This window comes from Saimiri boliviensis, chromosome 3 (assembly GCF_048565385.1).
Source record: "Saimiri boliviensis isolate mSaiBol1 chromosome 3, mSaiBol1.pri, whole genome shotgun sequence".
Lineage (NCBI taxonomy): Eukaryota > Metazoa > Chordata > Mammalia > Primates > Cebidae > Saimiri > Saimiri boliviensis.
The window spans coordinates 138,620,437-138,632,886 of record NC_133451.1 but is presented as its reverse complement, the minus strand read 5'-3'; the positions used below and the strand labels follow the sequence as shown (position 1 = coordinate 138,632,886).

Here is a 12,450-nt window from a genome sequence, read left to right as displayed (position 1 = left end):
CCCAACCTCAGGCGATCCACCCGCCTCAGCCTCCCAAAGTGCTGGGATTACAGGCTTGAGCCACCATGCCCGGCCAGCAACTCTTTTTTTTAACTGTGGGAAATGGAGACAAAGGTTTAGGTCATTTGATAAGAAAAACATTAAAAGAGAACAAAATTAATATCTCAACTATTGATAAAAACTACTAACTGGTAACTAATAAATGGACCCTGATAGTTATTAAGCTTACAAAAAAGGGAAAATGAGGAAAAAAAACCCATCCATCTTAGTAAGAACTTTCTACTTCATTTTAAAATTTACTCAATGGGAAAAGGAACTATTAGATATAGACTATATCAAGATATAAACTATAGGCCAGGAGTGGAGACATGTTCCCATAGCCCCAGCTACTCAGGAAGCTGAAGCAGGAGGATCTCAGAGCTCAGGAGGTCAAAACTACAGTACACTATGATTGCATCACTGCACTCCCGCCTGGGTGGTAGAGTGACACCCCATCTCTTAAAGAAAAGAAAACAAAACCAAAAGATATAAACTATAGTATCTGTAAGAGTTACTCCCATTAGTATAACCCACTGGGTCAGGTTTTTCAGGATTTCTTTGGTCCAGCCAGGCAGCAAGTTACAAGCCTGGCCTGCCCTGCTTTTTCTCCCCTTTCTCTACATTTCTCCTAATAATGAAACCCTGCTTTAAAGACCTAGGTGTTTTGTTCATTTGTTTTGAAACAGAGTTTTGCTCTGTTGCCCAGGCTGCAGTACAGTGGTGTGATCTTGGCTCATTGCAATCTCTGCCTCTCAGGCTCAAACAATTCTCATGCCTCAGCCTCCCGAGTAGCTGGGATTACAGGATTGTGCCACCATGCCTGGCTACTTTTTCATAATTTTAGTAGAGACACAATTTTATCATGTTGGCCAAGCTGGTCTCAAACTTTTGGCCTCAAGCTGATCCTCAACTTGAGGCCTCAGTTTCCCAAAGTGCTGGGATTATAGGCGTGAGCCACCGTGACCAGCTAAGACCTGGAATTTATTAAGGCCTACTCATCTAAAGCACTCTTGGCATCAAAACACAATTCCACATTTGTTTCATAATCTTTTTCTAAGGAATAATGAATCATATATGTACTTTAGGGCAAACCTCTTGACACATTTTTAAAAGCTGAATTTACCATGTATTTACTGTAGAGAGGGTGTCCTGGTTTGGGGCGAGGGGGTAGCACCGGATCTTGATTTTTAAAAACCTGACTTTTGGCTTTTGAGAGTCCAGTTGCCAAGTTACTTTGTTTTTTCTGAAGATCCATGTCGGAACAGGATCGATTAAAAGGCAGTTTCTTATTAGACATTCTGGTTGCAGAAAGCTTTGGGGGAGGTGGTCTCTCAGGAGGCGCCTTGGTTGGAGGTTGTTGAGTTGGAATGGCTTTTCTATTCACAGGTCTGAAAGTCAATGTAGCAGCCGTGAGTCAATGTTTTGATCAGTATTACATTCTGTTCTGTCCTGTCTTACACACACACACACACACACACACACACACACACATACATACACAGCTTTCTGCTTTTCTGCTACCGGAATACAATTTACTGAAAAATGCAGGGTATGCTATTTTTGAGCAAATGACTGCTGCATTAAACATTGTACTATTGGAGGAAATGCCATGATGTTCCAGCTTCCTCTTATCTTGCACCAGAGATTAATTAGTTCAAGAAAAACAAGCATTTACTATCATGAGCTCTCTAAGGTCCCATTTGCTCTTCTTAAACACATCATGACTATTTCAGGAAACTGAGCAGTTTCTACCAAAGTCTGAGATGAAAAGCTTATAACAAGATATGATGTATGTGTGCTGGGGTCTTGTATATAATCAGAAAAGGAACATCAAAATTCCCTAACATTCATGTCATTTGCGTTACTATTAAAATTCTAATTTAGATTAATATAAGCTAGTTCTGAAAGGATAGGACAACTATTACTTTGAAAGCCTGTCCTTAATCCCTATGATAGAAATAATTTTCGGCTGGGTGTAGTGGCTCACACCTGTAATCCCAGCACTTTGGGAGGCCAAGGCAGGCAATTACAAGGTCAAGGGATAGAGACCATCCTGGCCAACATGGTAAAACCCCATCTCTACTAAAAATACAAAAATTGGCTGGGCATGGTGGCACATGCCTGTAGTCCCAGCTACTTGGGAGGCTGAGGCAGGAGAATCGCTTGAACCCCAGAGGCGGAGGTTGCAGCGAGCCGAGATTATGCTACTGCACTCCAGCCTGGGCAACAGAGTGAGACTCCATCTCAAAAAAAAAAAAAAAAAGAAAGAAAGAAAGAAATAATTTTCAACATAGTAATAATATCTTCTGATAGCATTAAAGCCCTTTGTCTGAATAGCTCTGAAACTCAGAAGGCAGTTACCTCTGAGCTCACAAAGCCAGTCTCATTTGGAAATGCTAAAAACCAGTCCTGTCTCTCTTAACCAGGAGGGTGTTTGTGTGCATGTATATGTATATTTTAGGAGTGGAGCTGTTTTAAGTTCAGAAATGAGTCTTGTTCATTTATTTGAGGAAATAAATTGCTCTATGAGTTGGACTGTGTTAAAATAAAAAGGGAGCAGAGATTCCCACAATCTACTGTTAGAAGCAGACTGTGGGCTAGGGGTCTGGGTGAATTGGTGAGATTATTTTATCTCTTAAAAAAAAGATCCAAGGCCAACGAAACTGAATCTTGGTGATAAAAAAGAGAGTTGGGTCTCTGAGTCATTAATTCTTCTCTAACTTTTCCCGCATTTACTTACCTCAGTGGCAACCTTGGTCCTCGCACAAAACCTCCTGTTTGACTTGTGTGGTTGGATTCCTGCAAGCAGCGGAGAATGCAAGTTAAGGTTAATCTGAAACAAGAGTTTGTCAGGAGAAATTCTAAACAACCTTTTGGCTGAATCTACAAGTAGAAATGTAGTTGAGTTATAGAACTTAAAAGAGTTTTCAGCCTTAAACAATATTAACTCACTTCTGCCTGAATTATTCATGTCCTAATACAAGTGAAAACACTGACAGGAAGAAACCAAGTGGTCTCCTGTTGTGGACCACAGCCTGAACAACTGCACTGCATGGTCATGCACTCAGTGGATTCATGAGATATTAAGGGAAAATTCAAGCAGGCCCTGAAGAGAATTAAAAAATATGTGTTCTTTATTCATTCCATGATCACACATAAGAAACATACTGCACCTAAGTTTAAACACATAGTAAGAGGGGTGGTTATTAGTTGGGTTTTCTTTGAATAGCAGATCTTATTACTGTTTAGTTTCAACACTTTGCAGTGGGTTTTGAACTAGAAGAAGGTGGGAACGTAAAAGAAGTTTGCGGGATGGTCTGAGAGGAAGGTGTGTGAGGAGAAAGGAAGGTCCAAGAAGGCAGTGTGCTTTTATCACTCCAGAAAAGGGGCTGGATGGACTAAAAAGAGTTTTGTAGAAAAGAGAAAAAGAGCAGGAGAATAGGCCCAGTGCGGTGGCTCATGCCTGGAATCCCAGCACTTTGGGAGGCCAAGGCTGGTGGATCATGAGGTCAGATCAAGACCATCCTGGCCAACATGGTGAAACCCTGTCTTTTTGGAAAAAAAAAAAAAAAGAGAAAAGGAGGATATGTGAAAAATGAAAGACAAGTACAGTTGGAATGTTTTACCCTAATGGTAGATATGAGAAATTGGAAGTGTGGAGATTAACAGGAAGATTTCTGTAGGGAAGGGATTAAAACTGTTACATTTAAACAGGTTTTCTGAAGATGTTTTAGCCCAAGGATTGGGAAATGAGGATAATACATGGAGAATATTTTCAGATCTTCTGTTGAGTGGGAAGTCAAAAGGATCTCAAAGCCAAAATTTCTTTTTTTCAGGAGGGGGAAAAAACCCTCATGAATTTTTTTTTTTTTTTTTTTAAGGCAGTCTTGCTCTGTTCCCCAGGCTGGAATGCAGTGATGCAATCTCAGCTTACTGCAACATCTGCCTCCCAGGTTCAAGTGATTCTCCTGCCTCAGCCTCCCGAGTGGCTGAGACTATAGGTGTGCACCACTATACCTGGCTAATTTTTCTACTTTTAGTAGAGACGGGGTCTCACCATGTTGGCCAGGATGGTCTCAAACACCCGCCTTGGCCTCCCAAAGGAGGTTTAATTAAAGCTTGGGAATCTTTGGGTTACTTCAGACTGTTTTCCTCCTTCCTATAAATGAATGAAAACTCACTTTCATGATTTTTAAATTATACTGAATATTTATAACTTTTTCCTTAAATAGCAAATGATTAATTGCCAGTAACTGTGATTTAAACAAGTTTCAATGTTATAAAATTCCATTTTAAAAAACAAATTAAGCTTGCCCTTAAAACTTGGTTTGACTAATGAGTTCAGTTAATGTAGTAAGGCAAGTAACCAGCTCATAAACCCTGAAATATTCCAGAATATAATCCATGCCTTATAAATACACTGCTGCCTATATTTTTTCCTGACAAATATCGCCACGATGCTTGAAAAAAGCATTTATTTCTTTGGCTACCTTTAAAATTAAAACAAACTCTAGCAGATAGGAAGAAACTTTAATTGTTTTCCTCAAAAACTGTAATTATTAGATACACTGATAGGAAAAAATTTTTAAAGAGATGTATAAATTTGAAATGGAAAGACAGAGATGATGTACTATAATAAATGCATAGCATGCATTACAGGCATGCACCACCCCACCCAGTTAATTATGATCCTAATTTTGTACCAGATATTGGCTATAGTTTTTCCTGGGTGATGGTATTTTTATGGGAAATCTTAAACATCTTTTTAATTTCTTAATCTGCAACAGTGAGAAAATTTTACATCAGAAAAAAATAGTACATTCAAATTCTTTAGGGATGTTAGGCACATCCTAAAATAATGGTACACTCAAATTCTTTAGGGATGCTAGCACTGCTGTATCTGACATACTCCAAATATTGAGAGAAGGAGGCAGTTCCTGCAGGAGCCATTGTCTTAGTGTTTGTTCAAATCTGGGTTCATGCCCAGGTTCTGCTAAGTCTTTGGAAGATAAGTGATTAGGTATTTCCTTCTCTTGATATTCCACACATAACCTGTAGGTTCTCTGCATTTGCTTTTTGGTAGTTTTCCTCTAGCTCTGATATCCCTGAACTCTCGCCTTTTTCAACCACACTGGAGTGCAGTGGTGTGATCTCAGCTCACTGCAACCTCTGCCTCCTGGGTTCAAGCGATTCTCCTGCCTCAGCCTCCTGAGCTGGGATTACAGGCATGTGCCACCCCACCCAGTTAATTTTTGTATTTTTAGTAGAGATGGGATTTCGCCATGTTGGCCAGGCTGGTCTCAAACTCCTGACTTTGTGATCTGCCTACCTCAGCCTCCCAAAGTGCTGGTATTACAGGCGTGAGCCACTGTACCCAGCCCTTAACTCTGGCTTTTAATGTGTTTGGACAAGCATTTTAGTTTCTGGTGAAGTTGTTTTTCTGCTTGTACTGCCTCTGCAGATTCCATCTTTTTGTTTGTCTGCACTGAAATAATATTCCAATTTAAAAATAATTCCCCAGTTTTTTGCTGTTTATTTCTTTTCTTTTCTTTCTCTCTCTCTCCTCTCTTCTCTATTCTTCTCTCTCTCTCTCTTCTTCTTTTTTTTTTTTTTCCTGAGATGGAGTCTCACTCTGTTGCCCAGGCTGGAATGCACTGGTGTGATCTCTGCTCACTGTAACCTCTGCCTCCTAAGTTCAAGTGACTCTCTCACCTCAGCCTTCAGAGTAACTGGGACTACAGGCATGTGCAACCATGCCTAGCTAATTTTTGTATTTTTAGTAGAGATGGGGTTTCACAATGTTGGCCAGGCTGTTCTGGAACTCCTGATCTCAACTGATCCACTTGACTCGGCCTCCCAAAGTGCTGGGATTATAAGCGTGAGCCACTGTGCCCAGCCTTTTGCTATATTTTTTTAAAAAATAGGTATTTCCCTGGGCACAGTGGCTCATGTCTGTAATTCCAGCACTTTGGGAGGCCAAGGTGGGTGGATCACCTGAGTTCAGGAGTTCAAGACCAACCTGACCTCAGGTGAAGTCCAGGCTGACAACATGGTGAAACCCTGTCTCTACTAAAAAATACAAAATTAACTGGGTGTGGTGGGTTCATGCCTGTAATCCCAGCTACTCTGGAGGCTGAGGCAGGAGAATCGCTTGAACCTGGGAGGTAGAGGTTGTGGTGGGCTGAAATCATGCCATTGCACTCCAGCCTGGGCAACAAGAGCAAAACTCTGTCTCAAAAAACAAACAAACAAACAAACAAACAAACAACAACAACAACAAAAACAGATATTTCTCCCAAGACCACACTCTTGTCTGCTGGAATTACTGAGTGGCCTTCACATGTTTCTTATCTTTTTCCTCCAAGAATCAAGTATTAGCACCTTTTTTTTTTTTGAGGCAGAGTCTTGCTTTGTTCCCCAGGCTGGAGTATAGTGGCACGATCTAAGCTCCACCTCTGGGTTCAAGCAGTTCTCCTGCCTCAGCCTCCAGAGTAGCTGGCTTATTCAAGCAGTTCTCCTGCCTCAGCACCATCACATCTGGCTTCTTTTTTGTAAAGACAGGTTTCACCATGTTGGTCAGCTGGTCTCGAACTCTCGGCCTCAAGTAATCCATCCACTTCAGTCTCCCAAAGTGCTGGGATTATAGGCGAGAGCCAGCATGCCTGGACCAGCACCACTTCTTATGTCCTGAATTCATATTAGCCTGTCTCCTTCTTGCACACACAGTGTTTCTTCTCATAAGTCAGCTTCTGTGCTGTACCTTTGATTCCTCACATACACTAAGCAGCATCTCCTGACTCTCCTACACTGGTTGGCAGCTTCCTTGGGGGATGCTGTGAGAGCCTTGTGTTCCTATGGTAGGCAACAGGGTGCATAGAGGTGTCTGCTCCTGCTGAGAGAATGGCTCCTGAAGCTCCCGATGTTGTTTACCCTGGAGTCCCTCATCATTTAAGCAAAGAAAGCAACAAATGCACCATCTTACTCTGAGATGGAAAGTCCCTCTTTACTTGGTTTTTCTCCTGGCACTGAAGGCAGAAAAAACAAGTAAAGAGTTTTTGTCATATGTCTCAGTCAGGAGACATCTTTGGCAAAGACCATGCCTATCCTCATGGGTCATTATACTGGTGCCCTCATCCATATTTTAAAGTATTTTTTTTTTTTTTTGAGACAGAGTTTCACTCTTGTTACCCAGGATGGAGTGCGATGACATGATCTCAGCTCACTGCAACCTCTGCCTTCTGGCTTCAAGCAATTCTCCTGCCTCAGTCTCCCAAGTAGTTGGGATTACAGGCACACACCAATACGCCTGGCTAATTTTATATTTTTAGTAGAGATGGCGTTTCACCATGTTAGTTAGGCTGGTCTCGAACTCCTGACCTCAGGTGATCGCCCTGTTTCAGCCCCCCAAAGTGCTGGGAATATAGGCGTGAGCCACCGCGCCTGGCCCGTACCTTTAAGTCTTTATGGCCTCTGTTCCAAAACTCATTCAGTAATTGTAGTTCTCAAACAAAGGTATTTTCTTAGGCACAGATTGACTTTCAGGACCCAGAAATCTATGTGTGCGACTTTGAAGCAAATCATTTAACTTGTAGTCTGCTTCTTCAACTCTTCTTCCTTCAGACACAGTGTGTTTATTATGGTATGCATTTATTATGGTATAGTACTGAATGTTCTGACTCCCTTTGTAAACAATGCAGGACAGGATTTTCCTCAAGTTGCCAAGTGAGCTTCAAACACTATGACTACACTATCTTTCCAGATGGTTTAGTTTATTCTAACTTCCTTTTTTTGTTTTTTCTAAAATGTAGAAGTTGCTTGTGGACTGCTTAGGACTAAACATAATAATAACATAATAATACTATTTCTTTTCTTTTCTTTTTTTTGAGACAGAGTCTTGCTCTGTTGCCCAGGTTGGAGTGCAGTAGTGCGATCTTCGCTCACTGCAACCTCCTCCTCCTGGGTTCATGCAATTCTCCTGCCTCAGCTTCCCAAGTAGCTGCGATTATAGATGCACGCCACCATGTCTGGCTAATTTTTGTATTTTTAGTAGAGAGGGGGTTTCAACATGTTGGCCATGAACTCTTGACCTCAGGTGATCCACCTGCCTTGGTCTCCCAAAGTGCTGGGATTATAGGTGTGAGCTACCACACCTGGCCTCTTTTCTTTTTTTTGAGACAGAGCCTTGCTCTGGAACTCCTGATGCAAGTGAACTACCCACATCAGCCTCCCCCAAAGTGCTGGGATTACAGGTGGGAACCACGGTGCCCAAATACTATTTCAACAGATCTTTATAGTTTACAAAATCCATTATGTATGATGGATGTTATGTTATGATGGACATTAATGAAAGATGTTTTCCTTACTTATCACCCTCTCACTTCTTTTTATAACCATTTCAGAGTAGAAACCAGTAACCTTCTCAAGCAACTTTTCCTCCATAGGAACTTGGGATTTCCTATTTAACATTAGTATGGTAGGAACCCTACTATCCTCTTTTGGGCTTTCTTGGCCCAAATTTAATAAAAGTTTATTACCAGCTATTTTGAAAATCACAAGTGATCACTAAATTTTAATTCATTCTTCAGGAAAATATCACTAACTTGATATTGGCTAATTTAATGTCTCCTTCAAAGAAATTTTTCCTCACCAGATGATTAGGTGGGTTTCCCAGTATAATAAGCATAGTTAATGCACAATGTAAAACCATTATGAAATTTCAACTGAAAATTCAGTTCAAAGACTTTAAAAGTTAATTTCTCTTCAAACAAGCCTTGGCTGGGCACAGTAGCTCACACCTGTAATCCTAGCACTTTGGGAGGCCAAGTTGGGTAGATCACCAGAGGTCAGGAGTTCAAGACCAGCCTAGCCATCATGGTGAAACCCCATCTTTTTGAAAAAAAAAAAAAGAAAAAAAAAGAAAGAAAGAAAGAAAAAAAGAAAAAAAAAAACAAGCCTTAAATATCACATGCCATATGGAAATTAAAAAAAAAATTAAAAAAAAATGAGTGTGGGCTGGGCATGGTGGCTCACATCTGTAATCAACTCTCTGGGAGGCTGAGGTGGGCTCACTTGTGGTCAGCAGTTCAAGACCAGCCTGGCCTATACAGTGAAACACCGTCTCTACTAAAAATCCAAAAAAAAAAAAAAAAAATTAGCCGGACATGGTGGTGTGCACCTGTAGTCCCAGCTACTCGGGAGGCTGAGGCTGAGGCAGGAGAATTGCTTGAACCTGGGAGGCAGAGGTTGCAGTAAGCCGAGATCGCACCACTGCACTCCAGCCTGGGTGACAGAGTGGGACTCCACCTCAAAAATAAAAAATAAAAATAAAAATAAAGTGTGATCTCATATCTAGAAAAACCTAAAGACTCTACCAAAAAAAAAAAAAAAAGACCCTCTTAGAATTGATAAATGAATTCAGAAAAGTTACAGGACACAAAATTAATATTAAAAATCAGTAGCATTTTTATATATGAACAAAGAACTAGCTAAAAAAAGAAATGGAGAAGTCAATCTCATTAACATTAGCTACAAAAAGAAGTATCTTGTAACAGATTTAACTAAGGGAGTTAAAGACCTCTACAGGGAAAATTACAAAACACTGATGAAAAAATGGAAGAAGATACAAAGAATACAACAGACATCCCATGCTCATGGATTGGAAGAATTAATATTATTTAAATGAGAATATTACCCAAAGAAATCTACAGATTCAATGTAATCCCTATCAAAATACAAATGGCATTCTTCACAAACATAGAAAAAAAATCCTAAATCTTGTATGGAACTACAAAATACCCTGAATAGTCAAAACAATCCTGAGCAAAAAGAACAAAGGTGGAGGTATTACGTTAACAACTTTAAAATACACTACATGAAGATGTAGTAGCAAAAACAGCATGATACCGGCATAATAACAGACACATAGGCCAACAGAACAGAATAGAGAATCCAAAAATTAATCCACATATCTACAGCCAATGGATTTTTGACAAAAGTGCCAAGAACACTCATTGGGGAAAGCACAGTCTCTTCAATAAATGGTGCTGGGGAAAACTAGATATCCATATGAAGATGAATGAAACAAAACCCTCCCGCTCACTCTATATAAGACACAACTTGAAGACCTCAATCTAAGACCTGAAACAATAAAACTACTAGAAGAAGGCAGGAAAAACACTTCAGGACATTGGTGTTGGAAACGATTTTATGAATAGGACCTCAAAAACACAGGCAACAAAAACAAAAATAAACAAATTAGCTTATATTAACCAAAAATCTTTTGGACAGTAAAGGAAACAATCGACAGAGTGAAAAGACAACATACAGAACGGCAGGAAGTATTTGCAAACTACTCATGCGACAGGGGATTAGTATCCCAAATACAAAAGAAACTAAAAACCTCATTAACAGCAAACCCCCTAAACACTCTGATTTTTAAATGGGCAAATAAACTTTGGGAGGTGAAGGTTGGAGGATTGCTTGAATCCAGGAGTTCAAGAACAGCCTGACCAATGTGGTGAAACCCTGTCTCTACAAAAAATACAAATAATTAGCTGGGTGTGGTGGCATGTGCCTATAGTTCCAGCTACTCAGAAGGCTGAGGTGAGAGAATCACCTGAGCCCAGGAGGTCAAGGCTGCAGTGAACTGTGATCATACCACTGCACTCCAGCACAAGAGACAGAGTAAGATCCTATCTCAAAAAAGAAAACAAAAAATAGGCAAATGATCTGGCTATTTCTCAAAAGAAGACATGCAAATGGCCAAAGAAATACATTAAAATACACTAATCATCAGGGAAATTCACACCAAAATGGCAGTGAGGTATCATCTCACCCCAGTTGGGATGGCTATTATTTAAAAGATAAAAAAATAACACATGCTGGCAAGGATGCAGGAAAAGGAGAACTCTTGTACACTGTTAGTGAGAACGTAACCTAGTACAACCATTGTAGAGAACAGGATGGGAGTTCCTCAAAAAACTACAAATAGAACTACCATATCATCCAGCAATCCCACTACTGGGAATTTATTCAAAGGAAAGGAAATCACACTGAAGAGAAATCTGCACATCCATGCTTACTACAGCATTACTCACAACAGCCAAAATATGGAATCAACCTAGGTGGCCAACAACAGATAAATGGATAAAGAAAATGTGGTATGTATGCAACATGGAATACTATCTAGCCAGAAAAAGAATGGTATCCTGTCATTTGTGGCAACATAAATGCAACTGGAGGATATTATGTTAAGTGAAATAAGCCAGGAACAGAAAGTTAAACGCTGCATGTTCTCATTCATATATGGAAGCTAAAAATAAGTTGATTTCATAGAAATTAAAAATAGAACAGAGAATACTAGAGGCCGGAAAGGTTAGGGAGAAGGGAGAGATAGGGAGATTTGATAAAGAATACAAAATTACACCTAGATAGGAGGAATAAATTATAGTGTTCTATACCACTATAGGATGATTATAGTTAACAGTAATATATAGTTTCAAACAGCTGGAAGGAAGATATTGAACATTCCAAACAGAAGAAGTGAAAAATAAGTTTAAGATGACAGATACGCTAATTAGCCTGATCTGATCCCTATATAGTATATGTACTGAAACATCACTATGTACCCCAAGAATATGTACAATTATTTGTCAATTTAAAAAAGAGAAAAGAATCAGAAGCTATCTCTTGGGCTTCCCATAAAGTCCTCTGAAAGATTTTATTCTTTTTTTCTTTTTTTGAGATGACGTCTCACTCTGTTGTCCAGGCTACAGCACAGTGGCACGATCTCGGCTCACTGCAACCTCCAGCTCCTGGGTTCAAGCGATTCTCCTGCCTCAGCCTCCCGAGTAGCTTGGATTACAGGCACCCACCACCGCACCAGGCTAATTTTTGCATTTTTAGTAGAGATGAGGTTTCACCAGGCTGGTCTCAAACTCCTGACCTCAGGTGATCCACCCACCTTGGCCTCCCAAAGTGCTGGGGTTACAGGCATGAGCCACCTAACCCAGTGACTTTTATTCTTTTTCTTAAACCACTTCTTTAATTACTTGTTGTATGTCTGTTTTCCCAATACATCACAAAAGTTGGAAGACCAAAAAAAAAAAAAGTATGAGGATATTGAGGTTGAAATGAAAAAAAAAATATATATATATATACACTCACACATATATCCTCACACACATATATATATACAAAAAGTCTCTTTGACCACCATCTTAACAAGTGCACAGTAAAACACTATTTTTTTCATTAAAAAAATACATTTTTCTTAAATTTCAGATTGAAAAATTCTTATAGTAATTATCTTAAATTTTGGTCACTAATTGGGTATTTTAAATAAAAACCGACAACTTGACTAAAGTTATTTCCATAAATATTAAAGGTTTTTAGAGATTTTAATAACCTTCT

The 12,450-nt window shown here is 39.7% G+C and overlaps 1 protein-coding gene across 10 annotated transcripts in view; it reads right to left on the bottom strand.

Annotated features, from left to right (window-relative positions):
* SH3D19 (SH3 domain containing 19) overlaps positions 1-12,450 on the bottom strand; it is a 217,007-nt gene that overhangs the window by 28,297 nt on the left and 176,260 nt on the right. For all 10 annotated transcript variants that reach the window (XM_074396829.1, XM_010338609.2, XM_074396830.1 and 7 more), the window contains 2 exons: positions 2,780-2,838; positions 1,163-1,427 (listed from right to left, as the gene is read on the bottom strand). In XM_074396829.1, the coding sequence (XP_074252930.1) occupies positions 1,163-1,427; positions 2,780-2,838 (324 nt within the window). The remainder of the gene's footprint in view (positions 1-1,162; positions 1,428-2,779; positions 2,839-12,450) is intronic.